The 24,066-nt window shown below is 42.3% G+C and overlaps 1 protein-coding gene across 2 annotated transcripts in view; it reads left to right on the top strand.

Annotated features, from left to right (window-relative positions):
* MAPK6 (mitogen-activated protein kinase 6) overlaps positions 1–23,311 on the top strand; it is a 34,869-nt gene extending 11,558 nt beyond the window's left edge. The window contains exons 1-6 of one of the 2 annotated variants that reach the window (XM_063142729.1): positions 7,814–7,935; positions 13,475–14,675; positions 16,709–16,853; positions 18,058–18,222; positions 19,920–20,121; positions 20,596–23,311. In XM_063142729.1, the coding sequence (XP_062998799.1) occupies positions 14,121–14,675; positions 16,709–16,853; positions 18,058–18,222; positions 19,920–20,121; positions 20,596–21,685 (2,157 nt within the window). In that variant the 5' untranslated portion in view covers positions 7,814–7,935; positions 13,475–14,120 and the 3' untranslated portion in view covers positions 21,686–23,311. Of the gene's footprint in view, positions 1–7,813; positions 7,936–13,474; positions 14,676–16,708; positions 16,854–18,057; positions 18,223–19,919; positions 20,122–20,595 lie in introns of those variants that run through there. The other variant, XM_063142728.1, reaches the window with a different exon arrangement.
* The last annotated feature ends 755 nt before the right edge of the window (positions 23,312–24,066 follow it).

The raw sequence follows: 24,066 nt of genomic DNA, 5'->3' as shown, positions 1-24,066 counted from the left end.
ATTTTGTATTTGCACTGAAAGCAAATTACAAGAGCTTTTCAAAATGAGGATTTGCCCCCCGAAGGAGATGTTTATCCTGAAAACTGCAACCACTGGGTTCATTAGTAACAGCTTCCCTGGCAATGGCTTTAGTTGTGTAGTTCCATCTAATGGTAATGAAATTGCACTGAATTTACTTCTGTTACCTTGAAGGAACTGTTCATTCCTCCGGAATACTAGATAGATGCTGCATCTGTAACATTCCAGATAATTTAGTAAATAGCTACAATTAAATATGTTTATCACTAGCAATAACATCTCTCTCGTTCTCTCTTAATCCCCCTGTCTGCATTCTGCATACTGACCTCATACAAATAGCTGGGCTGCAGTCCCATCGCCTTTATAATGAATGCAAAGATTGTGGACTTTGGGAACTGAAGATCAGTTTGGGAGAAGAATTATAGCAAGTTGAATTTCCTTCTTGTGCATGTTGGAGAGCTCTTAGCTGTAGTGAAAGTGGAGTGTCTTTGGTGTAATGGCCATACTGGCTGGAGATTATGGGAGTTGTAGTCCACCAAATCTGGAGGGTTAGAATGTTGGAGGGACTTGGAACATAAGAAGAGCTGTGCTGGATCAGACTAAGGGCCCTTCTAGTACAACATTCTGTTCACATAGTGGCCAACCAGCTGTCAATGGAAACTCACAAGCAGGATATGAATGCAACAGCACCCTCCCACCCATGTTCCCCAGCAACTGGTGTCTATAGGCTTACTGCCTCTGATACCGGAGGCAGAATAGAATTTAGAGCAAAGAGATGAGCCTCACTCAGCCATGACATTCCTAGGTGCCCTTGCCTCAATCTGTCACAGCCTAAGCTACCTTACAGGGTTGTTGTAAGGCTATAATTGGAAGGAGAACCGGGTATGCCGACCTTAGCTCTGCCCAAATGTAAAGATACTTTAGGTAACACATCCACTGAAGTTCTAATCATCCGCTCAGTTCAACTGAAGAGCTGCCACGAAACATCAGTCTTTCCTGGCAAATTTCACAACCTAAATATTTTCATTAGCTCTCAGTTACTGAATGAGGGAAGGTTTGCTTTAACGGGTGGAGTTAATTGCAGAGGATTTCACGTTGTTTATGCCAAATCTCAGCCTCACACACCGGGACAGAGCACAGTTTAATCAGCAGGTTATTCACCCACCCCACCCCACCCCCCGTTTTATGGAAGGCACAACTAATGTTTCATTTTATAGATGGATCCTTGGTTTGATCCAGCATGGCTCTTCTTAAGTTCTTATGATAAGCCATCCAAGGGCTATTAGTTATAATGCCTATGGATTATCTCCAGAATCAAAGGCAGTCTGTAGACCAGTGGCTGGGGAACCCAAGCAGGAAGGGGCTATTTCAGACATCTCCTGCTTTGGAGCTTTCCGTTAGGTCTCTCGGCAATTCTGAGTGCCCTAACTTGGAAACAGGCTCCAGGCAACCCAGTGGGGCTTTCACATGAGCAACTATGCCTAGCATTGGGCTGTAAAACATCTCTGTTCAATGGTAAAAGGTGATGTGCCTTCCTAAGGTAAACAGCAGGTTCCTGTAGAAAGTGGCATCGGAATGTAGGAAGCTGCCTTCTACTGAGGGAGACCATGGCCAGTGTTGACATGGTCAACACTAAGCCCAGTGTTGTCGACACTGACTGGCAGCAGCTGACCAGGGTTTCAGGCAGGAGTTTTTCCAGCCCTACCTGGAGGCACCAGGGATCAAACTTGGCATCTTCCACATGCCAGGCAAGGGCTCTGTCTCACTGAGCTATGGCCCCTCCTGCATGCGGAGGCAGCCCTGACAGGAGGTGAATGGGGTCAACAGACTTGCATGCACCATGGGAGACGTGGAAAATGTGAGTCGCACGGAAAGACTGCATTTGAAGAAGGGACTTGTGGCACTTGAAAAGCTTGTCCCAGAACCTGCCAGTTTCCATTCTACAGAGCTTTGAATCACTTGGGTCACTGCCAAACATCACAAAACACCAGACCGACAGCGTTTGGGCCTAAATGTGTTGTACCTCTAAGCAGCTCTAACTGTAGCCAGTGCCTTACCCATCTGAACCATCACCGTCTTCAGCTCAGTACACACAACTCTTTTCTGTATGGATTAAAAAACAGCCTGCAGGCCTCCGTCGTATAGCCGTGCATGCTGGAAAAACAGACGCTCTGCCTGCCTGCACCCCACCAATGTCAGTTTGGGAAATAAATTACAGTTCATGCCCCACTTCTCCCCCATGCCATCTGCACACTTGGATGCCATCAAGTGTACCCCTGACATTCATCCCCCCCCCTATCTATGCCTTAGCCCAGGGGTGGGCAACTTGTAGTCCTCCAGATATTTTGGGCAATAGCTGCCATTAACCCTGGCCAGCATAGCAAATGGTGGGGGGTTGTGGGAGTTGTAGGCTAAAACATCTATAAGGGCACAAATTGCCCACCTTGGCCTTATGCCATTGACTTCAAACAGCAGCTTTGAGCTGTCTCCTTCAACCCATTGATCATGGGCTGTTGACATGATTGCTCCCAGGCATCCTCTTCCATTTCTTGATTTACCAGGAAGCAGAAAGCAATGAAACTGTATTGGGGGATGGCTTGAATTCAGCTAGCAGAAAACGAGAAATTAATGTGATATAAGATGCGAGGGAGACTGGAGCAGGCAGGCACCATCGGGGCCTGCTTCAGTTGGAAACCCCTCCCCCCAGGGCTAACATTAGATTGTAAGCCTATGCGGCAGGGTCTTGCTATGTACTGTGTTATCTGTACAGCACCATGTACATTGATGGTGCTATATAAATAAATAATAATAATAATAATAACATCTTCACCTTGTGGGGAAGAAGGAGCTGTTGGTTTGCCCCTCCATTGGGAGATGAGAGGACGGAGCAGGGCCTTCCCACCAGCCTAAACAGTCTCCTTAATTTCTTTTTATTTTCTCCCTCTTCCCTCCCCATCCACTTTTCCTTGTGTGTCACGTCTTTTTTTTTCAGAATGTAAGCCTGAGGGTAGGGACTGTCTTCTTTATTGATACATTGTAAGCCGCTCCGAGAGCCTTTTGGTTGAGGTGCAGGATAAAAATACTCTAAATAAATAAATAAGATCATTCTTTGCAGCAATGGCATCCAAGAAACAACCCACCCACCCCATCAAAAATCAACACTTCTTCCACGCAGCTATCTAGCAGAGCTTTTCTGGCTGGTCTACCGGGATGATGTGGTGGATCCATCAGTGGCCATCTGAGACTTGTTTGCCAAGTACTTTGATGATAACGTTGCTCACGTTGTCCTCAATTCTGGTGGCAGCTGTCACCACCAGGAGTGCCTTTGCCCAGCTTAGGCTGGTGTGCCAACTGCATCTGTTCCTGGAGGTGCAGCTATAGCCATTAGGATAGACGTTTTATTTACATCAGGATTAGATTACTGTAATGTGCTCTACTTGGGACTTCCTTTGAAGAGTGTCCAGAAACTTCAGCTGGTTCAAAATACCGCTGCTGAACTTTTGACTGGAGATAGTTTTGGGGAGCATGTGTTCCCCTTTTGTATCAGCTTCTGGTCCATTTCTGGAGCCAATTAAAAAACCTACTTATGATCTTTAAAGCCTTAAACAGCTTAAGGCCAGGATACCTAAAGAACCATCTCCTTTCACATGAGCTTGCCTGCTCTCCGAGATATGCCAGGGAGATCCTCTTGTGCATCCCACCACCATCTGAATTTTGGGCAGCTCGTTCATGCAAGGTATTTTTCCTCTGGTTGTGGAACTCCCTCACAGGGAGATCTACCTGGTGTCCTGATGTTCCTGGAGACATCTAAATATATATTTGATTTTTATTCTGGCAATCATTTGGTTTGCCAGATGTCTGTTAGTATTCGTCATATTCCTAATTGTGAACTGGAGCTTTGTTTTTATTGAATTCTCTGTGGCCTTAGCTAGACTTATGGTTTATCCCGGGATCGTCCCAGGGTCATCCCTGTTCATGTAAATGACACACGGGGGATCCCGGGAGCAGGCAGGGACGACCCAGGGACGATCCCAGGATAAACCTTAGGTCTAGCTAAGGCCTGTGTCGTCTTTTGCTGTCTCTGCTTCAACCGTTTTTGGTATTGTATTTTATGGCATTGTTTTGAGCAGCCTTGAGTGGGATACAAATGTTTTAAAAATAACAATGCATTTTGTTTTCATTTGTAGAAGTAAAGTCAACTTCTGTCACTAGTTTTCCAAGGTCCCTCTCATGGGTATGTTTCTATTCAGAGAACAGCGGGAGGGGATTTGCCCTGCATTTTCCAAGAAGCTCACCATTAGAAATCTCAGAACCCGTCTCTGTTGCCACGCTGACTGCCAGCTACAATGCAACACAAGGAATTCCATACTTGTGGCATGATAAGATACCAGCTACGTGCACCTGCTATTATGCTTTGCTAGAAGCCAAGAATCCTCAGGGTTATCCAAACCCCTCCATTTGATTCTTCTAGGCTCGAAACAAAAACTACGGGCAGGCCTGAATTTGCCAAAAGCAGGATGCCCTGTTATTCTCCCACCCACCTCCAGCTTCAAAAACTTACGGTTTCCCTATAATCCAAGACTTCACAAAATAGGTATACATCAAGCAAATAAAACATTCCTCCTAACGTAGTAAGATGCTGGAAAATGAGGAGCAAGGAGGTTTCTAATAAATAGGGGAGGGGGGGAGAGAGAATATCTTCAAGATGTACACTTTCTGCACAATTAAGAAAGAATGTTATATACATAAGATTGCTTCCTAATGCTAACATTTGTTTTGTAAGCTCATAAACCAGCGCATTCTAGAAGATAAGTTTTGGTATATTTTAGACTCTAGTACAAGGTATAGTTTCTAATTGGTATCTGTGGGGAGAAATGGTTTTTTCCAGTGTTTCCAAAAGATACAGAGGCTGAAGTTCAGGTAAGTCTCTAAACCAGGGGTGGGGGACATGTGGCCCTCCAGATGTTGTTGGACTACAACTGCTATCATCCCTGACTATTGGCCACACAGGCAATATCTAGAGGACCACAGGTTCAACAGCCTCAGCTTAAACCCTGGAAAACTCCAACTCAAATTAAGCCCTGATTTTGATGTATTCCGTCCTATAGCCGCTTTCCAAGCACTCTGGATGTAATCCCCTTTATTCAAGGCTTTTGCTCACACACATTGCACTCCAGTATTAGGGCGATGGTTTTCATCCATCCATTCCTAGCCCAGGCTCATCGCTGCATAAGCACATCACACCCTTGTACTTGTGCATTATGATGCCATGGTACTGTGCCCTGTATGGTTTTCTCCATCAGCCTGACTGGGACCAACTGCAATTTGGCTCCTCCCATCCCAGAACAGTCTCCATCACCATCTGGTCATTATGTAACCTTTCTTTCTTTCTTTCTTTCTTTCTTTCTTTCTTTGCTTGCTTGCAGGGCAATCCTAAAAATAGGTAGGGAGTAAAGTGCCTGAGAATGACCAGTTTGCAGGAGGGGGCAAATTTCCCCGGGGGTTTTTCCTTGGCATGTGTTGGGTTTCTTTTAATCCCTCCCGACCATCTATCCCCTGAAACAAATAGAAGTGGGAAACTAATTGTGCCAGCTCCAGGGGCAGATGGTGTTGAGTTGCCTGATCCTTGGGTCCCTCAAGGGATCAGAGGGGTTTTGGATCCGGCAGATCTAAAGCTGCCACTTCTGTCGCCCCATTCTGCTCCCGAAACACCCCATTTCAGAGGCTACCTCCAGCTGGCGGGAACACTTGCTCATGGTAGCTTTGCACGCGCAGTTTTCTGCAGGAGGAACTGGGGCCGGATCTACACTACTAGTGCTTTAAAGCGCTTTGTAACAATTTTGACAACTGTATATGGAGTGTGTCCTGGGCTCCAACAGATGTCAAAACTGTTATAAGCCGTTTTAAAGCAGTAGCGTAGATCCTGCCTAGGTCTCTACCCGGACTCACAGTGACCCCTCCACCAACAGAGCACCTCTGACCATGGGAGGGAGCTTCTGACCCTATCCTAAATTGCACCAGCCAGCTGATATGGAGTGGTTAGGGTCGCTCTGCCCTTTATTTTTTTATTTTTCCTTTACAGCTTGACTTACTAAATGCATGGATTGCCTTTCTGCCAAAAGCACTTTGTCATTTAAAATGCTGGCCTTACAATATCTAATAGACATGATACAAAAAGGAAAAAGGGCCGGGAAGGAAGAGGACAATAGGCAAATCCAGGTACCAGCTCTTACAGACTTTCCTTTCCGCTCCGGATCCTTTTTATTTTGTAACTATTTGATTTTGTAACTATTAAATTGCAGCACATCATCTGTCTTACTCCTCAACATATATGAGTATTTGACGGGCACAACAATAAATAACTAAAAGTGGTTCCATCCTGCTAACCCCGAATAAGGATTAGCAGGTCCCATTTTATACCTAAGTGTGCATTGAAAAGGGTAGAGAAAATACAGTCATATCTTTTTGAATAATCTGGGCAGGATCTGGAGCCTCAGTAGAGCGTAGCCAGCCCAGAAAGCCTGAGCGGGCCACCAAGACGGCTTGCCTACTCCCTATGAGTGGCTGGGGTTAAGCCTCAGATTAGGGTTTGTAAGATGCCATTGATTGTAAGACGCACACTAATTTCAGTACCACCAACAGAAAAAAAAATCCCCTAAGACACACCCACGATTCTAAGACGCACCCTGTTTTTAGAGATGTTTACATGGGGGGAAAAGTGCGTCTTAGAATTGAAGAAATATGATATATCACTTCTCCTTTGACACAAACAGCGCATCTGTCAAAGTCTCAGTACAGTCTCTCACACTGTAGAATTCATCAATTGGTTTAATTCTATCGCCAAGGGCTTGAATTGGGATACGGGTTTCTTTTTAATCACACTCTATGTGTTAACGGGCTTACCTAGTTGCCTGGCTGTTTGTGCAACAGCTACACTGTGAATTACCAGTCAATAATGTGATTATCATTGTCAGTACTTTCTGCATTTAATTTCCTTCTATTAAATACATATTCTTAGTAGTAGTAGTAGTAGTAGTAGTAGTATTAAATACATATTATTAAAATATTAATAGATGATGATAATATAGTCTTAAAAAATATTAATGCCAGTAATGACTGTATCGTCTCATATTATCAGGCACATTGATTATTATAAAATTATTATTATATTATTGTGTTTTATATTCACTGTTGTTCGCCGCCTCGATCCAAGTGGAGAGGCGGGTAAGAAATAAATTATTATTATTAATAATAATAATAAAAATGCAAATTATTGTAGTTGTCGTTAAAAAACATATTAAAAAGAATGACGCCGGTAACGATGACTGTATCATCTCATTATTATCAGGCGAAATGGACAACCATTATTTGATTCATAAAATAAATCATCATCATTTCGCCTCATAATACTGATACCTCATGGTCGTCGTCGTCGTTATTATTAGAATGTAAGCCTATGCGGCAGGGTAGTAATATTATATTATTATTATTATTATTATTATTATTATTATTATTATTATTATTATTATTATTATTATTATTATTATTATTATTATTATTATTATTTTGGCGCGCGCATGCGCGGCGTTCCACTTCCAATCGCCCTTGCTGAGGCAGGGCCGCGCGCCGCTCCCGCCTTGACCTCAACCGCCACGTTTTCCGCCCCGCCCCCAGCGCCTCGAGGCGGAGCCGTTCGGCCCCGGCCCTCGGCTCCTCCCCGAAGGCGGAGCCAGCCAGCCCGCTCTCGCGCGCGCCTGCCCTCCCTTTCTCTTGTCCTCCCAGCCGGGTTACATGGCAGTAGCGTCGGCAGGAGCGAGGCTGCTGGTCCTGGTGCTGTTGTCGAGAGCCTGCCGCGAAGGCCTGGCGGCGGTTCCGTGAGACTTCCCGCTCTTCTTCCTCATGAGCCTGGGCAGACCCGTGAGTTCCAGGCAGGGGAGGGGAGGGCGAGCCTCGCCGGGGCCGGGCGGGAGAGCGAGCGAGCGAAGGGGAGAGAGCCGAGCCGAGCGAGCGCGGGCAGCCTCGTCTGGGGCCGCAGTGCGCGTCGCGGCGGGCTCGTTCTCCCTGCTGCCACTGCACAAAGGCGCTTTGTTCTCGCCTGGCCGCCGCGCGCCCCGCCGGGCCTGCCTGACGCGCCGGGTGAGCCGGGCAGGCCTTCCGCAGTGCGGCGCGGGCGGACCCGCCGAGGGAAGAAGGCGCGCGCGAGGCGAAGCAGGCGTCCGCTCAGGCCGGTTGCTCTGAGGGCCTGGGGAGGCCCGTCGTGGCCTGTGGGGGGAGGGAGGGAGACCCGGCCCTCTCCCCCAAAAGAAGAACCCCCCCACCAAGTCCGCGTGACCTCTTTCTCTCCACCCACCCCCACCCGGTCGCCCCTCGGGTCCTTTTCTCTCCCCCTCCCGGGGAGGGAGGCCCGTGGGGGCGGCGCCGGTTAGGGCTCCCACGTTTTTATAAGCGCCCACCACGCCGCCCCCAAGAGCCCTGGCTTGGGGTGGGGGGCTCTGGTAGCCCGATCCCAGGCACGTCCTTTACTCGGAAGGAAGCCCCGCCGACTTCCATGGGGACTTCCTCCCTAGGAAAGCGTGCTTCGAGATTAGTCATTGTTACACCTACGTAGAGTAGACCCATTGGAAGGAATGAGGCTTAAATTAGTCACGACTAACTTATTTCCCATTCATTTCAATGCGTCTACTCGACATAGGACTAATACACCAGATCGAGGTGACCCCCCCCTTAAAAAGGGCCCAATTTGCGCGCTTAAGGGGCCATCCTAAACCCGATCCTATTACATGTGGCTTGCGCTGTTAAATGGACATGCGGTTCTAAGCATGCAGACTCGGGAGAAAGACCCCGGCGAACTCAGCTGGGCTTACTTCCGAGTAAACATGTATAGAGTTGTATGTGTGTATGGCTCTTTTTAAGTGGGCGGAGCAGGCTCTGAAATGGTGACGCGTTGACGGATTTCTTAATCCGGAGTAAAGATGTAATGGGACTGACGCGGTGGCTGTCTTGCGAAATAAATTTACCGGGCTCCTTTCTCCCCATCACCCCCCCCCCCCCCAGTTTGAGTGGCCACCAGACACTGCGGCATTGGCGGCTTCCGTCTTGCCTTTAGGACACTCTTCATTCATTTCCTGGTCTCCATTCTCTCACGTTGCATCCATTAAAGCAGCAGCTGCAGTGTTTTGTGCCAAATTACGGAGGGATCAAATGGGGAAAACTTGTGCTCCTCTTTCTCTTCAACCCAAAGATCTAGAGAAGAGAACTGTCCCAGGAAAACTGCTATTTGTGGTGTGAAAGCAGCTGCATTATAATGATGGCAGAGGTTAAGGAGCCCCTGTGGTTAAAAGACAAAGAAGCTGTATAATTTTTAAGAGCTTCTTTCTTTCTCTTTCTCTCCCCCCACCCCCATCTTTCCTTGTGTACTGGCTGAAAGGTAGACCTTTTTTTGTTGTGCGTTCCTCAATGGCACCCAAGACATGTTAAAATATCAGACCCTGCTAGTTTAGAGGATGTTGTTACGTGTCACACTGAGTGAAGAAAATTATGGCAAGAAGCAAATAGGTTGTGGCAGCAGAAGTGTTAGGAATTTTCCTTTCTGAAGTTGCCAAGGAGGGGTGTCTCTCAGAATATGGCCTCACCTTTTGGTTCACAACCTCTTGTTCCACACGTTAGCACCATATCGCCTATTATTAGGGATCAAGATAACTTCACTGCTCATGTAATTCAGTCAGAAGGAGCGTTTATCAAGAAACAGCACACAAACTGAGGCATGAAGTGTGTCCTCCTAAACTTTTAAAGGGAGCTAAAGAACTTCCTCCCCAAGGGAACTGTGTTCTTTAATTTGCTAGTAGCTTAACAGAATAACACAATACATTTTTACTCAGAAGTACATCCCAGAGATCAATAGGACTGAAAAGAGTGTTCATAATATTGTGTCCCTTTTTGTAAGAAAAGAAAATGAACTTAAGGGCACAATCCTGTGCATATTTAGACAGGAAAAAGTCCCACAGCTCTCAACATTCTGAGTGCTAGGAGTTGTGGGACTTTTTTTCTGACTAAACATGCACAGATTGCACCCTAAATTTGTTATTCCAAGTCCACCAACCTCCATGTGTTTTGGACTACAACTCCCAGCATCCCTGTCCATTGACCATGTTGATGGGACTTGAAATCCAAAACAAGTCTAGCATAGAATAGAAATAGAAAGTAGTGCTTTTAATGGGAATTCAAACTAGTACTAGATTCCATTATATGCTACCATCTTTTTGTGTGTGTGGTCTGTCTTGTTTTCTTGGGGTGGGTGAACTCTGGTTTGTTTTTGTAAAGAAAATAGTAGTAGCTTTGGAAGGCAACTCTAGACAAAGATCAAACAGCATAGATTTCTTTGGGACTAGAGAGTATGTTTAGTATTAATAGAACATCTAATCTCTTGCTTATGGTGTCCTTTTATAAATATATCTTTTAATCAGATTGAGCATATGTAAATTAACAATGCCTTGGCCTTCAGGGTGTGTGGGGACTAGGTAGGAGGTTTGAGAAAAAGCTGCAGTTTCAGGAGTTCTTATGATGACTCACTGCCTACTGCTTGCAACGTGGCTGATACTTAAAAAAAATCCACATAAGCACACTTATAGTTACACAGATGGAGCTTGATTTTATATCAGGTTGTATAACAGATTTCTTTTAACTCTTACAGAGTCTTTCTTGTAATAAAAATAGGAACTGCAGTCACACAAATCATTAGATAATCAGGTTTCTGTCAGTACAAAATACTAGTCTTACTAGGGGCTCTTACTCTGAAATTGACAAAACAGTGTAATGCACAGTCCTGAATAGCAATATGTAATATTTCCTGTAAAACGTAGGCTGGAATCTCTTTCAAAAAGGACTATGTTGCAAACTGTATTGAGCTAGAAGGCTTCCTGTGCATGTTACCACTACCAGAGAACTCCATATTTAAAGCCTAAGTAAACAGTACAATGTCTTCTCTGTAACTGGTAGTTCTCTAGTAAAATGGGAACATTGTTGTGGGACTGGTAGTTCAACATGATATAATTACTATACTTGTAAATAGCCAAATTAAAAATGAAGGGCTGTTCATAAAATACTATAATTCTGACTGGGGAGGGAGGCAGGGGTCTGACCTCTCATCTCTTGTACTGTATATCCATGTCTTTGTTATGTTGTTTATCCTTGAATACTTGTTGCACTTTTAGTGTAACTACAACTGTTTTGTTGAGGCCCGGACAAATATAGATGATAAAATGTAGAGCCTGAAAGATCCAATTTACAATTCCCATTTAGTCATAAAGCTTTCTCAATTACCTCAGGCAAGTAAGTTTTTCACCTACCTTGCCTCAGAGGGTTATGTAGGTGAGAATTATAAAGGATTGCAGAAATTATTAATGCTCTAACATAGACTTTTCCAGTCACTTTCAGCTTCACTTTCTACTGAAGCTCAGTGACCTAAAGTTGACTGGTATGTCATAAGCTCTTGGCACATTTGAGTATCAGCTTGCATGTAAAAGTTCCAGAAAACTGTGCTTGAAGTAACTTTTTATTATGTCTTTTTAGTGATGATAACGAAAGGAAAGAAAACTGCTTAATGAACAATTTTTAATGGTATACTTCTCTATTGAAGCATGCAACAGTGACTCAGGAGAAACATGTAAATTTTATGCCTTGCCTTCTGTCAAAGCTCTATTCTGTGCTTAATAGTTTAAATTTAAACCGTGTCTTGAACGACAACTAGCTTTCAGACTGCAATGCTTAACTGGAAACAAATGTATAGAGAAAGCTGGATGCCAACTGGAGGATAACTTAGAACTGAAGTCTTCACTTGCTACAAGTTAAACCGTTTGAAACATTGATGTGCAACTACAAATCAATAACTTATTGGGCTAGTTGGTTTTTCTAGTGGATGATCTACATAGCAAAGAAAATAAGAATAAAGGCAGGCACTATAAACTTACTTGGGTTGTAAGCTAAGGCCACACTTCATTTTTGTTATGAAAAAGTATTAAAGATGGTCTTTCCTTCCAACAGTGAGTGGCAGCTTGACTCTAAATCTTAGCTGAACTCCTTCTCATGCTGGAAGCTGTAAACTGTTTTAAGGATGTTTGCTCTTTTGTTTCCCACACACCAGTTCCATTCATATAATACTTGAATAATAAAACAGATAACAGTTTTCCCATTTCAATAAATCTGTTATCCTCACATGTGATAGTTTACAGTAATCCTGTAAGCCTCAAACAGACTTCAGTGGCACTGTTTCAGGATATGCACTGTGAGAACTGGAGCTTAATGTAAAAACAGGAAGCTCGAAGTAAAAAGTGAGTAGCTACTAAGTAGGTCCTACTATAATGAAGAACTTAAAAATAATGTTATCTCCATAGGAAGTGACTTCATCAGTTGAAGTCATAATCTATTTACTTTTTAACTAGGCTGTGTGTGAGAGAGGAGCATATATATTGTGTGTTGACGTGGTATATGGAAATCTCAAAGAGTTAATTTACTTTCAAAAACAAATAGTTTGTAGGTTTTTAACATTCCATTTGCATTACTATAACTGGCTACTTAGAACTTTGCTTAAAAATTTGCAAATTTATCAAAGAAATGATGAGTCAGTGTCCTTGCTATCAACAACAATACCTCCAGGCAATATTACCCATTTCACAAAACACAGCTATATTATCAGATTTATTGTGCTTATCTCTGTTCTCAGTCATATTACCTTCAAGTTTACCCATAATATAACAATTCTGGTAAATACCGTGAATGCTAACATTTTGCCCCATAATAGGATGAAAATACATAGATATTTTAACTAAGAATTCAACTTCTAATGGTGAATGTAACATGAGCCATGCTGTTGTGTGTGGTTATGAAATGTATGGTTGTAATAAGAGGATGGATGGATACATAACTTCATAACTTGACTAACAAACTGAATTATTTTCTTGTATAGCACGCGTAGTCTTCTGGTTTTGTTTGCAGACAGTATCTTCAAACTTGTTTTGTAATGTTTCTCCAGTGGCAAACAAGTTTCTTTTAAGTAGGAAGTATTTAAGTCATCTCTTCAGCTCAAGTAGCTGAGCACTTTCCTTTACAAAATAATACAGCAAACTAAATCCTCAGTAGTAAGCTCTCGTCAGATAGCTGGATATCAAATTTGAGTTTCCTGCACAAATGAAAGCTTGAGAACTTTTTAGAGTTTCTCTTAGCTGTGTGGGGGGTGAAGAGTACATGATTAACCAGAATCAACTTGTTCGGAAAGAGATCAGCATTGTATCTGGTTTCTCCAGCAGTTCAAAAGATTAGTAATGCATAGTTCTGTGCACGGGATTTCTTTGCATTCTAGTATGCAACCGCCAGTTATGCCAAGAACTCCTGGTCAAGCGCTGTTTGTTTTTAAAGTGTATATGATTTTGAAATGCTGATCTGTGGTTTTTGTTTTCCACAGGTTTTCACAGAATAAGATGGATGGTAGCTTTGATTGTGATTGTGGTGAGCTGGAGCCACCTGATCATTAACTAACAGCATCTTTTGAAAACCAAGAGCTGCCTCTCCCTTGACGAACTAGACTGTAAACAAAAGGAAGGAAGGAAGAGGAGAAAAAAGTGCTAAGTAACACCATAGAATGAAGCTGCTCAGGACCAGTCCAACACTGAATGTATCTGCACTGTGAGGAGGATGTTAATAGAAGCCTATTACGTGCATATTTATTCACATTTTTGTTAAATGTTAACCAGTTTAGCACAGTAGAGCGGAGTGCATAATATGTCACTTCATTCCGTTTGATTTATTTGTATTTCCTTTTAATGTCTGCGGATATGCTGCACCTTTCTTGAACTATGAATGCTGCAACCTCTCTATCTTTACTCAGATTGACTTGTAGAGTGTGTAAATTCTAAATCTGAAGGGGACACAACAGGCCTGGCTGGCTAACAATGCAACAAGAGTGTCAAGAAACTATCGTGCAGTCAACCTGAAGTTTTTCTTCTCCTTTTCTGCAAGATCCTTCATATACCAGTGGAAGCATCTCTACAAGCTTGCAGAAGCTTGATAGTTTTAAGAGGGAAAAAGAAGAGAACACACAGAATTTCAAAATGGCAGAGAAGTTTGAAAGCCTCATGAACATTCATGGTTTTGATGTAGGTTCTCGGTATATGGACTTAAAACCTCTGGGCTGTGGTGGCAACGGCTTAGTTTTTTCTGCTGTCGATAATGACTGTGATAAAAGAGTGGCTGTCAAGAAAATTGTCCTTACAGATCCTCAGAGTGTTAAACATGCTCTGCGCGAGATCAAAATTATTAGAAGACTTGACCATGATAACATTGTCAAAGTGTTTGAAATCCTTGGTCCCAATGGGAGTCAGTTGACAGATGATGTAGGCTCTCTTACAGAACTTAACTGTGTTTACATTGTTCAAGAGTACATGGAGACAGATCTGGCTAACCTGGTGGAGCAGGGGCCCTTACTGGAAGAACATGCCAGGCTCTTCATGTACCAGCTGCTACGTGGGCTCAAATACATTCACTCTGCAAATGTTCTGCACAGAGATCTCAAACCAGCTAACCTGTTCATCAATACTGAAGATTTGGTGCTGAAAATTGGTGACTTCGGCCTTGCACGGATCATGGACCCTCATTATTCCCATAAGGTATGTGAAGATGGGCACCAGCTTTTTCTGTAAAAATGAGGCCCATTGTACATAGAGACAAGCTTGTCATAGTGTACGCTCAGTAGGGAGCTGTTGTCAATCATAGCTTCCCAACAAGCTTACCTGTGCAGTGTTTGCTGCCCGCATAGTTCATGTACAACCCTACACCTAAAAATGTAATGTGTGATTTTGTTGCGTTATTTATCTCTTCATAAAATTGGTATGTAAAGGGCATGCATAGACTTTTGTTCTTAAATGAATGAGTCAACATAGCTAGTTCCTGTATCGTGTGGCTATGGAGCCTGAGCGACTAAGTAATGCTCTCATCCTTGGAAATCATTTTTCACAAATACTGCCCAGTCTGAGATGTGGTTTGCTTCTTTCTTGGCCCCATCTCTTCACTATTGTATGGACAGTTGACAGTGTTGAGAATTTCTGCTCTTTTATGTTGCTTGTTGTGTTAATGGGCATGAGCAATATCCTACAACCAGAGCCTGCTGTAAATGACATACACATATAGAATTAAAGAATGATCCGAGCTCACAGTCCTTCCATGCAAAACCCCACTCCTAGTTATCTCAAGTTTCCTTCATTACCGTAGTACCGCTTAGAGTGAAGGTGAATCATTTTGTTGCTGCAAATCACCCACAGATCTGCCAGCAGATCCAGATCTAACTTTTACCCACCCCTGGTGTAAACCTTAGCTCAATGAGGAAACAGTACCATCTTTTCCTTTATAAGATTGGCAGTATTGTCTGGGATGTTGCTAAACTTGCTATCTTTAAAAACTGGAAAGACCAGCTTTCAGCAGAGGTTTCAAAAAAATCTCTTCACTAGATGAGTATAGTGACATCTTGCAAGTTCACTGTGGATCGTGAGGCTTTCTGAAACTTAAAAGTGCAGAATTCCTTTTAAGTCTTCATCTTGGAGAACAATGGCTGCCATTGCCTTACGTATCAAAGACTACTTGAACTGAGTACAAGAATGCAAACTTAAGTAACTGTTTCACACTTGTTCTGTACCCATAATCGCTAATGCAGATTAGAGCCCCTCAGATGTGTGCAATTTTAACTACTCTGATTTTTTTTTTAAATCCCCTTTCAGGGCACCCTGCCCTCACAAGGCAGGTTGCAATATTACAAAAATATAAACAATTACAATTAAATGTACACACATGCCAGAGCAGCAGCAGATAATAATTGTAGAGCACCAAATACAAACTGGAATAAATGTGTCTCCAAGCCTTTTTTTTTTTAAAGTCAGCAGTGATGAGGCCACATGTATCTACCTGAGGAGGTAGTTCCAAAGTTGTGGAGCCAACTCTGAGAAAGTCCTATCCCTGGTACCTACCAACCTAATGGTTCTTGCTGGTGGGCCAGGGAGTAGGACTTCTGACCCTCACCTTAGGGCTTTAAAGGACAAACCAGTGCCTTGAATTCAGCCAGGAAACTTAACAGGCAGCCACTGTAAACAATACAGACTAGGGATAATATCATATATGCACCTATGTCCCACAAGTATTCTAGCTGCCACATTCTGTACCAGTTGCAGTTTCCAAGGGCAGCCCCACGTAGAGTACATTACAGTAATTTAGTATATTAGGTGGTGGTAACTTAGATTTAAAGTGTCTGATAGGTGATACACTTATCAAACACTTGTTATTTTAAAACAAGTAAAACGTTGCTTGTTATTTTAAAACAAGTAAAACGTTGGCTGGTATTTATGCCACAGTAGAAATAGTTGCCATAAAAACATGACATGGCATAAATGGCACCCATATAATACCAGCCTAAAGAGAGACAGAGTAGTGTAATGCTGGATGTGGTTTGGGGAAGTGGACCTAGGCTCAAATCCCCCCCTCAGCCATGGAGCTCATGGGTGACATGGAAAGAGTCATAGTCTCAGCCTAGCATACCTCAAAGAGTTATGAGAATAAAACGGGATAACCCCATATGTTGCCCTGAGCTTCTTGGAGGAAGGGCAGGATGCAAATGTGATAAATCAAATGCATGTAAAAATTTCTCTCTCTGTAGGGCCATCTTTCCGAAGGATTGGTAACTAAATGGTACAGATCACCTCGCCTCTTGCTCTCGCCCAACAACTATACTAAAGCCATTGATATGTGGGCTGCAGGTTGCATCTTTGCTGAAATGCTGACAGGGAAAACTCTCTTTGCAGGTTGGTGGAGTCTGATGTGTACAAACCTGTCACGTTAAGTATAAGGCTGTGTGGTGTGTCAGTGGTGCCAGTTGAACTTTGGTTTGCCTTTCCAAAGAGCTTGTGAACAGCTTTCTGAAATAAAAGTGGCAAATGCTCATAATCTGTTCATTGCTATTGGTGCTGATTGGTGTGAAATATTAACCATTGTTTTGAAACCCACAGCAAGTCTCTCTATAACATTTTAATCCTCAATGGCTATGTATCAAAATGTACAGATAGGTGAATTTGTGTCAAATCCAGGGTACCGTTTGTAAAAGATAGGGATTAAGATGCAGATCAGATCTTTACCACATGCTCATTAAGAACATCAGAAGAGCCCTGATGCTGGATCAGACCAAGGGTCTATCTAGTCCAGTACTCTGTTCACACAGTGACCAACCAGCTGTCGACCAGAGACCAACAAAGCAGGACATGGTGCAACAGCACCCTCCCACCCATGTTCCCCAGTAACTGGTACACACAGGATTACTGCCTCGGATACTGGAGGCGGTGAGCCTGAGCATTGAACTAGCAGTCATCTATGAAGAAATGCTTAAAACAGACGGGGGTATTATATGGTTCTTCTCTGTGGTGTTCCCTTTGTTGCTTTTGATGCACTCTTGTTTGGAATATGAGAACTCTCCACTAAGGTGTGTGTAGGGGAGCCTACCATAAGGTAATGGTTGATTTCAATGACCGACTGACCCTTCAAGCCCTGGGCACCTTGTAGCTTCTTAGGAATTTGCATGCAAGAAGTCCAGTAACTCTTAAGAAAAGGAAACAGAGTCCTACCAGTGGGACCTGCAACAGTGACTTGGTTTGGACAACACAACAACCCATCATGGGGCAATTTAACCTTGAGGGGCTGCAGTACGTTCTAGCTGCCATTAGGAATATTCAACCCACTCATTCCTACCAGCTGGGTTGTTTAGCCATCATACAACCCCTACCAGCTGGGTTTGCGAAGGTGGCTGACGTGCACTACAATTCCTCAAGAGAAAGTTAACCCATGACGGGCTGTTGTGTCATGTGAACCATCCCAACATGTTGCAGTGTGGACTGCAGCCACTCCATTACATTCCCTCTTTCTCAAGCCATCAGCATAAGAAACATCCTAGCAGAGTTTGTGAGTCAACAAGATCCTGGAACGCAACTGATTTGTGCTTTTTGTCTTAACATATAGGCGCACATGAACTTGAACAAATGCAGCTGATTTTAGAATCAATTCCTGTTGTGCATGAGGAAGACCGTCAGGAACTTCTTAACGTCATCCCAGTTTACATTAAAAACGATATGACTGAGCCACACAAACCTTTAACTCAGCTCCTCCCAGGCATTAGCCCCGAAGGTAACTTGGCCTCTTCCTTTCTTCTTTCTCCCCACTCCTTATTGTCTATGTCTCATCATGAGACTGTTGGCAAGGTGACATGTATTGCACTGGACAATGTACAATGCCTTACACACACGGTGGGGTGAGAGTTTTGACATGCCAAGTGCTGGTAATCTATTGCAGAGTATTGTGGAGTCAGGTGTGTTTGCGTGTGTCCCATTATGTAAATACTTCAGTCACTTTAAGTAAGTGTTAATGTTCTTTTGCCCTTTCAGCTGTCTGGTCCACTCAGTTACAATAGAAATTCAGAATTCTAGGGAGAATCGGACCAGACGGTTCAGAACCCTTTAGTCCTATAGAGAACTGAACAAAACATTCAAGTCAGAAAAAAGCACTAGTTGAGAAAGAACTTGTGATTGTGGGTAGTTATATTCGGTGGTGGCTGTAGCTGCCAACACTGTATTATTACATGCAAACAATTCCAACCAAGTATATATCCAACAAAGTTTTTCTTGCCTTTGTGCATAGTCCTATAACTAGTCATATGTGGCCTAAAATGTGGCCTTGCTCGGCTCCGTCCATTTTCTTCTGCTGCCCCTTACGCCTGGAATGGCTCTTTCAGAACATTTGAGAACTACAAGTTCAATCGCAGCTTTTAAAGCTCAACTAAAAACTTTTCTTTTTCCTAAAGCTTTTAAAACTTGATGTTGTGCGGACTTTATACTGTTAGTTTTACCCTACCCTGTGCCTGCTTACCCTACCCTGTGCCTGTTTGCATTCTCTTCCCCTCCTTATTGTTTTACTAGGATTTTATTAGATTGTAAGCCTATGCGGCAGAGTCTTGCTATTTACTGTTTTACTCTGTACAGCACCATGTACATTGATGGCGCTATATAAATAAATAAATAAATAATAATAATAATAAAAGAAAAGAGCTCACTTTTGTAAAGCTTTCCCACTTAACTGCCTGGAGGTGATTTTGTATTGCCACGGGTAACCTGGTTTGTGGCTATCGACAAGCCTAGCTTATTGTATTTCCTGTAATTTAAAGCTTTAAAAAACACTCTGTCTCTGTCATATTAAAACCGCCCAGAGAGCTTTGGCTATTGGGTGGTATAAAAATGCAATAAATAAATTAAGTAAAATTCACTTAAAGGTCGTCCGGTTCATTGCCCTGCCTAAGGCAAGACCCTCAATGCATTAGCCTGCAAAATCATGTAATAATCTCCTTGCATATCAGTCCCTATTATCTACACTACTTATTTCCTGCATCTAATTTATTGCTATTTATAGCAGTGAGCTAAAAACTTTACGGTTCCAACCCTATGCATGTTTAGACAGGAAAAAACCACTCTTAGCATACCCTAGCCGGCATTGCTGGCTGGAGGGATGATGGGAGTTGTAGGACTTCTTTCTGTTTAAACATGCATAGGATTATGCCCTAAGAAAAATACTTTTATAAATAACCAAAACATGCTATAGTATGCCACAAGCAGAAAAGAGGAGCAAGCAAGCTGTTCAACATATAGGGAGGGTTGTGGATACTAACTCTTTCCCCACATAGGACTCCTAAAATATTTGCTCGTGATGCCCAGAAATTTGAAACACTTCAAGTCTTTTCAAATAAATTAAGCTTTGTTGTTGCATGTTATGCTTTATTACATTAAAACCATCTTAGTGGGGGAAAATCATTGTTTGGGCTTTAATCTTTTCAGCACTGGACTTTCTGGAACAAATACTGACCTTTAGTCCCATGGATCGATTGACAGCAGAAGAAGCTTTGTCCCATCCTTACATGAGTATTTACTCCTTCCCAACTGATGAGCCCATTTCAAGTCATCCTTTTCACATTGAAGACGAGGTAGATGATATTCTGCTCATGGATGAGAGTCACAGCCACATCTATAATTGGGAAAGGTAAACTACTTTGATGTTATTCTGTATGCTGTTCATGCTATGGCTGAATACCAGCTGATACCTTCATTTAACAGGTAGTGAAATGCCATGAGATGGGAAAAGCATGATGAAGAGGGCTGGGATGTTTGGGCATCGTGATTCTTCTCATCAAGCCATTTCCCACTAGCTTCAGTCAAAATGTCTTTGGTTAAAGGAATAAAATTCTCTGTGTTGGACATTCTGTATCTAGCTCTGCAGTGGGACAATGAGCATCTTTTTGTACTGCCCAGTACTGGCAATATATTGGAAAAAATCACGAACTTCCAGAGTAGAGGAACATCTACATTAATGCACAACTAAAGTATGGCACTAGAGTTTCATGTAAACTTAAAGATCTTTCCCAAGCTTAAAAGTGTGTTGGTGTTCATATTTTTTTTTGCTATGTAACCAGGTGGATGCCTATAACTTACTAACGTAGGCCATTCATTATTGCAGATATCACGAGAGTCAGTTTTCAGACCACGACTGGCCTATTCATAACAACTTTGAAGCTGATGAAGTTCAGCGTGATCCAAGGGCTCTTTCTGATGGAACTGATGAGGAAGAAGTACAAGTAGACCCTCGCAAATATTTGGATGGCGATCGCGAAAAGTATCTAGAGGATCCAGCTTTTGATACCCACTTCTCCACTGAGCCGTGTTGGCAATATCCAGATCACCATGAAAACAAGTATTGTGATCTGGAATGTAGCCACACTTGTAATTACAAAATGAGGTCCTCTTCATACCTAGATAATTTAGTCTGGAGAGAGAGTGAGGTGAACCATTACTATGAGCCCAAGCTTATAATAGATCTTTCTAACTGGAAGGAGCAGAGTAAAGAGAAGTTAGACAAAAAAGGCAAGTCAAAATGTGAAAGGAATGGATTGGTGAAAGCTCAGATCGCTCTTGAGGAAGCCTCACAGCAGCTTGCAGAAAAGGAGAAGAATCAAGGGTTTGACTTTGATTCATTTATAGCAGGAACTATTCAGCTTAGTTTGCAGCACGAGTCGACTGATATTGATAAATTAAATGACCTGAATAGCTCAGTCTCCCACCTAGAGTCGAAAGGCATATCGAAGTCGGTAAGCAGAGAGAAAAAGGAAAAAGGTATGGCTAACTTGGCCCAGTTGGAGGCTCTGTACCAAAACTCATGGGATGGCCAGCTTGTGAGTGGTGGGGAGGAGTGCTTTCTCATAGACCAGTTCTGTTGCGAAGTAAGGAAGGACGAGCAGATAGAGAAGGAGTATCCGTACACCAGTTACCTGGACAGGTTCTTTAGCAAGAAAGAAGATACTGAAACGCTAGAAACTGAGCCAGTCGAAGATGGGAAGCTTGGGGAGAAAGAAAGAGAGGGAAACTTCTTAAGTAATAGCGGGGAATTTCTCTTTAACAAGCAGCTCGAAGCTATAGGTATTCCTCAGTTTCACAGCCCCGTTGGCTCACCACTTAAATCAATACAGGCCACGCTAACGCCTTCTGCTATGAAATCATCTCCTCAGATTCCCCATAAAACATACAGCAGCATTCTGAAACACCTAAACTAAACAGCAGACATTTCTTTTTGTATTCATGAAATGTGTGTTCTTTTTTATTGTAAGTAATTTTTTTACTTGAAATCAAATGATGTAACTTTGGTATGGATTTCCTTAATTTCCTGTTTACCATTGTTTTTACAATCCAGAATTACTTTCTTTACATGACAATTCTTTTCTTTTTTTTAAACTGGCATGTCGTTTGCACACAAAGGTAAAGAACAGAGCAAAACAATGCAAGTTGCAGGAGGAAACAAGAAAATGCACTAAACCAAGTAGAAACACTCTCAGTTTAAACCGTTCATGCTTTGCAGAGAAAAAATAACAATCTTGCCTTGATAATTACACAGTGAGACTATACATATTTGCATGAAAATATCTATTTTTTCCCTGAAAACATTTTTCATTCATATGTATTTTAGAATTTTTCATACTGTACACATTTCTTAGACACATGATACCAGCAGCAACTGTACATGAATGCAGAATTTGGTACGCATGTGTTATCTACCTCAAGGTAACAGCAGTATGTGGCAAAACATTAACCACCCATCGTGCTTTTCATAATGCACTTCTATTTAGCCAGCATTATTGTAGTAGGTGGTATTATGGAGAAAATCATTCAATATTTATAAATATTCTGGTATGCATTCTTTATAGTGGAAATGTTAATATGCAGCGTTTTTATTTATTTTAGCAAATTATATTTTCTGTAATGATAGAAAGTCAAATTTTTTTGAACTTACTTTACAGATAAAGTTCTTGTTAGCACTATGGTTTATTGCCTACATAGCTGAAATAGAGACGAAATAACATCCCCTTATTCTGAGGTGATCCATATGAATTTTTTAAAAGAGATTTCACTTCAAGTAAGGCACTCACTGTGTATAGGAATTTGCAATTTGGCGGTGCTTGATCTCTCTACAAAGAAATTAGGAATTGTTTTATTATAAAATGCTCCTAGAAGTCTTAATTGTGTTATTTTTTAAAAAAACATTTTTTTGTAATGTTCGTTGTGTGCATGGAAACAATTAAGGTACAACATTACTGTAGGTTAAAAGTTCTATATGGTCAGGCATTTTTGTTTTTACTGTATGTTTTTACTGAATGATGCCCTTGCCTCATCCCCAAAGCAAGCATGAGTATAATTAGGTTAAATGTAGCATGTAGCATCTCGGTCTTCTGACAGTTTGTTTTGCCTTCTGGGCTTTTGGGACGGGGTGGGGGGGTTGTTTTGGAAGCGATGTACCATTGGCTCCCCTGTTTTAAAGAAAGATACAAATAAAACATGGCCAGAAAAAAAATGACCCTTGTCTCTTGGATAGCCTTGAGTATTGCAAGGCATCTACAGAAGTTTCAAGCCTGTTCTGAGAGCTTGAAAGTGATGCTCGTGATGGCTGAGGAACTAAAATGGAAGTATTTCCCTTGTGTGTATTTCACAGTTGAAGCATTCAGTGAAAGATTTCAGAATTGTCTGAAGGAGAATTACAGTTCTGGCCTTGCCCCCAGTGAACATTCTACCCTGCTCTTAAACAAAAACGCCCTGTATTTTCACATATGGAATGGACTTCTGTGTGTAATGCAACCTCAAGTAAGGTGAAAGTATAACCACCTGCATTGCAACGCTCTTGCTAAACAGCAAAAACATTTGTTTTAAAGAAGTACTATGTGTTGCCATGAGTGGTGTTCAGTGGCTCTTATATTTGCAATGGTGGTCAAGTTGCATAGATCTTGTCCCAAATCATAAAGGCAGGAATGTGTGTGCATGGGGAAAGAATGACCTACTTTTATAGCTATAAAAAAATGGATCGACTGAAGTGCAGTATTCCAAAAACAGTTAATGATTGATTGCCTAAGGCACTCACATAATAAGCTTCCTTTCTCATTTTTGCTCAAGACTATGGGAGAAGAGCCTTAGATACCTTTTAGTCCACTCCAATTATATTTATTGATTGGTTCCAATTCTGAAGTGTTTGGCCTATGCTATGAGAAAACATGTGATGCATTATTGGCTTTAACATGGGATGTGTGTAGTTTCATGGCTTTGGACATGAGTAGTTATTGGAAGCCGTTGGAGCCTGTTTCCCAGTTCTCTTTAGCATCTAGCCAAAAGCTTAATTTTAATAATTTGAGAATGAGAAGAATGTGCAAGGACACTCTTGAGCAAGCTTAGGAAGCTTAGGTTTTTGGCCATTTTACAGTGCTTCTCCTGATGGCTGAACAATTTTGTGCAATTCGTGAACTCAGGACCTTGTCCTAATACTGGTTTGACACGTCTAGGAGAAAATATATTGCCAAGTGCTCAGGCAAACCAAGGTTCATCCCAAGGGCATGTCCACAAAGGAGTGATCGGGTGGGCTTCCTCTGGCAAACAAATGTGCAGCCCCAGCAAT

Source organism: Elgaria multicarinata, chromosome 16 (assembly GCF_023053635.1).
Source record: "Elgaria multicarinata webbii isolate HBS135686 ecotype San Diego chromosome 16, rElgMul1.1.pri, whole genome shotgun sequence".
In the NCBI taxonomy this organism is placed as follows: Eukaryota; Metazoa; Chordata; class Lepidosauria; order Squamata; family Anguidae; genus Elgaria; species Elgaria multicarinata.
The sequence above is the reverse complement of the archived record's forward strand: the minus strand, read 5'-3'. Positions and strand labels throughout refer to the sequence as shown.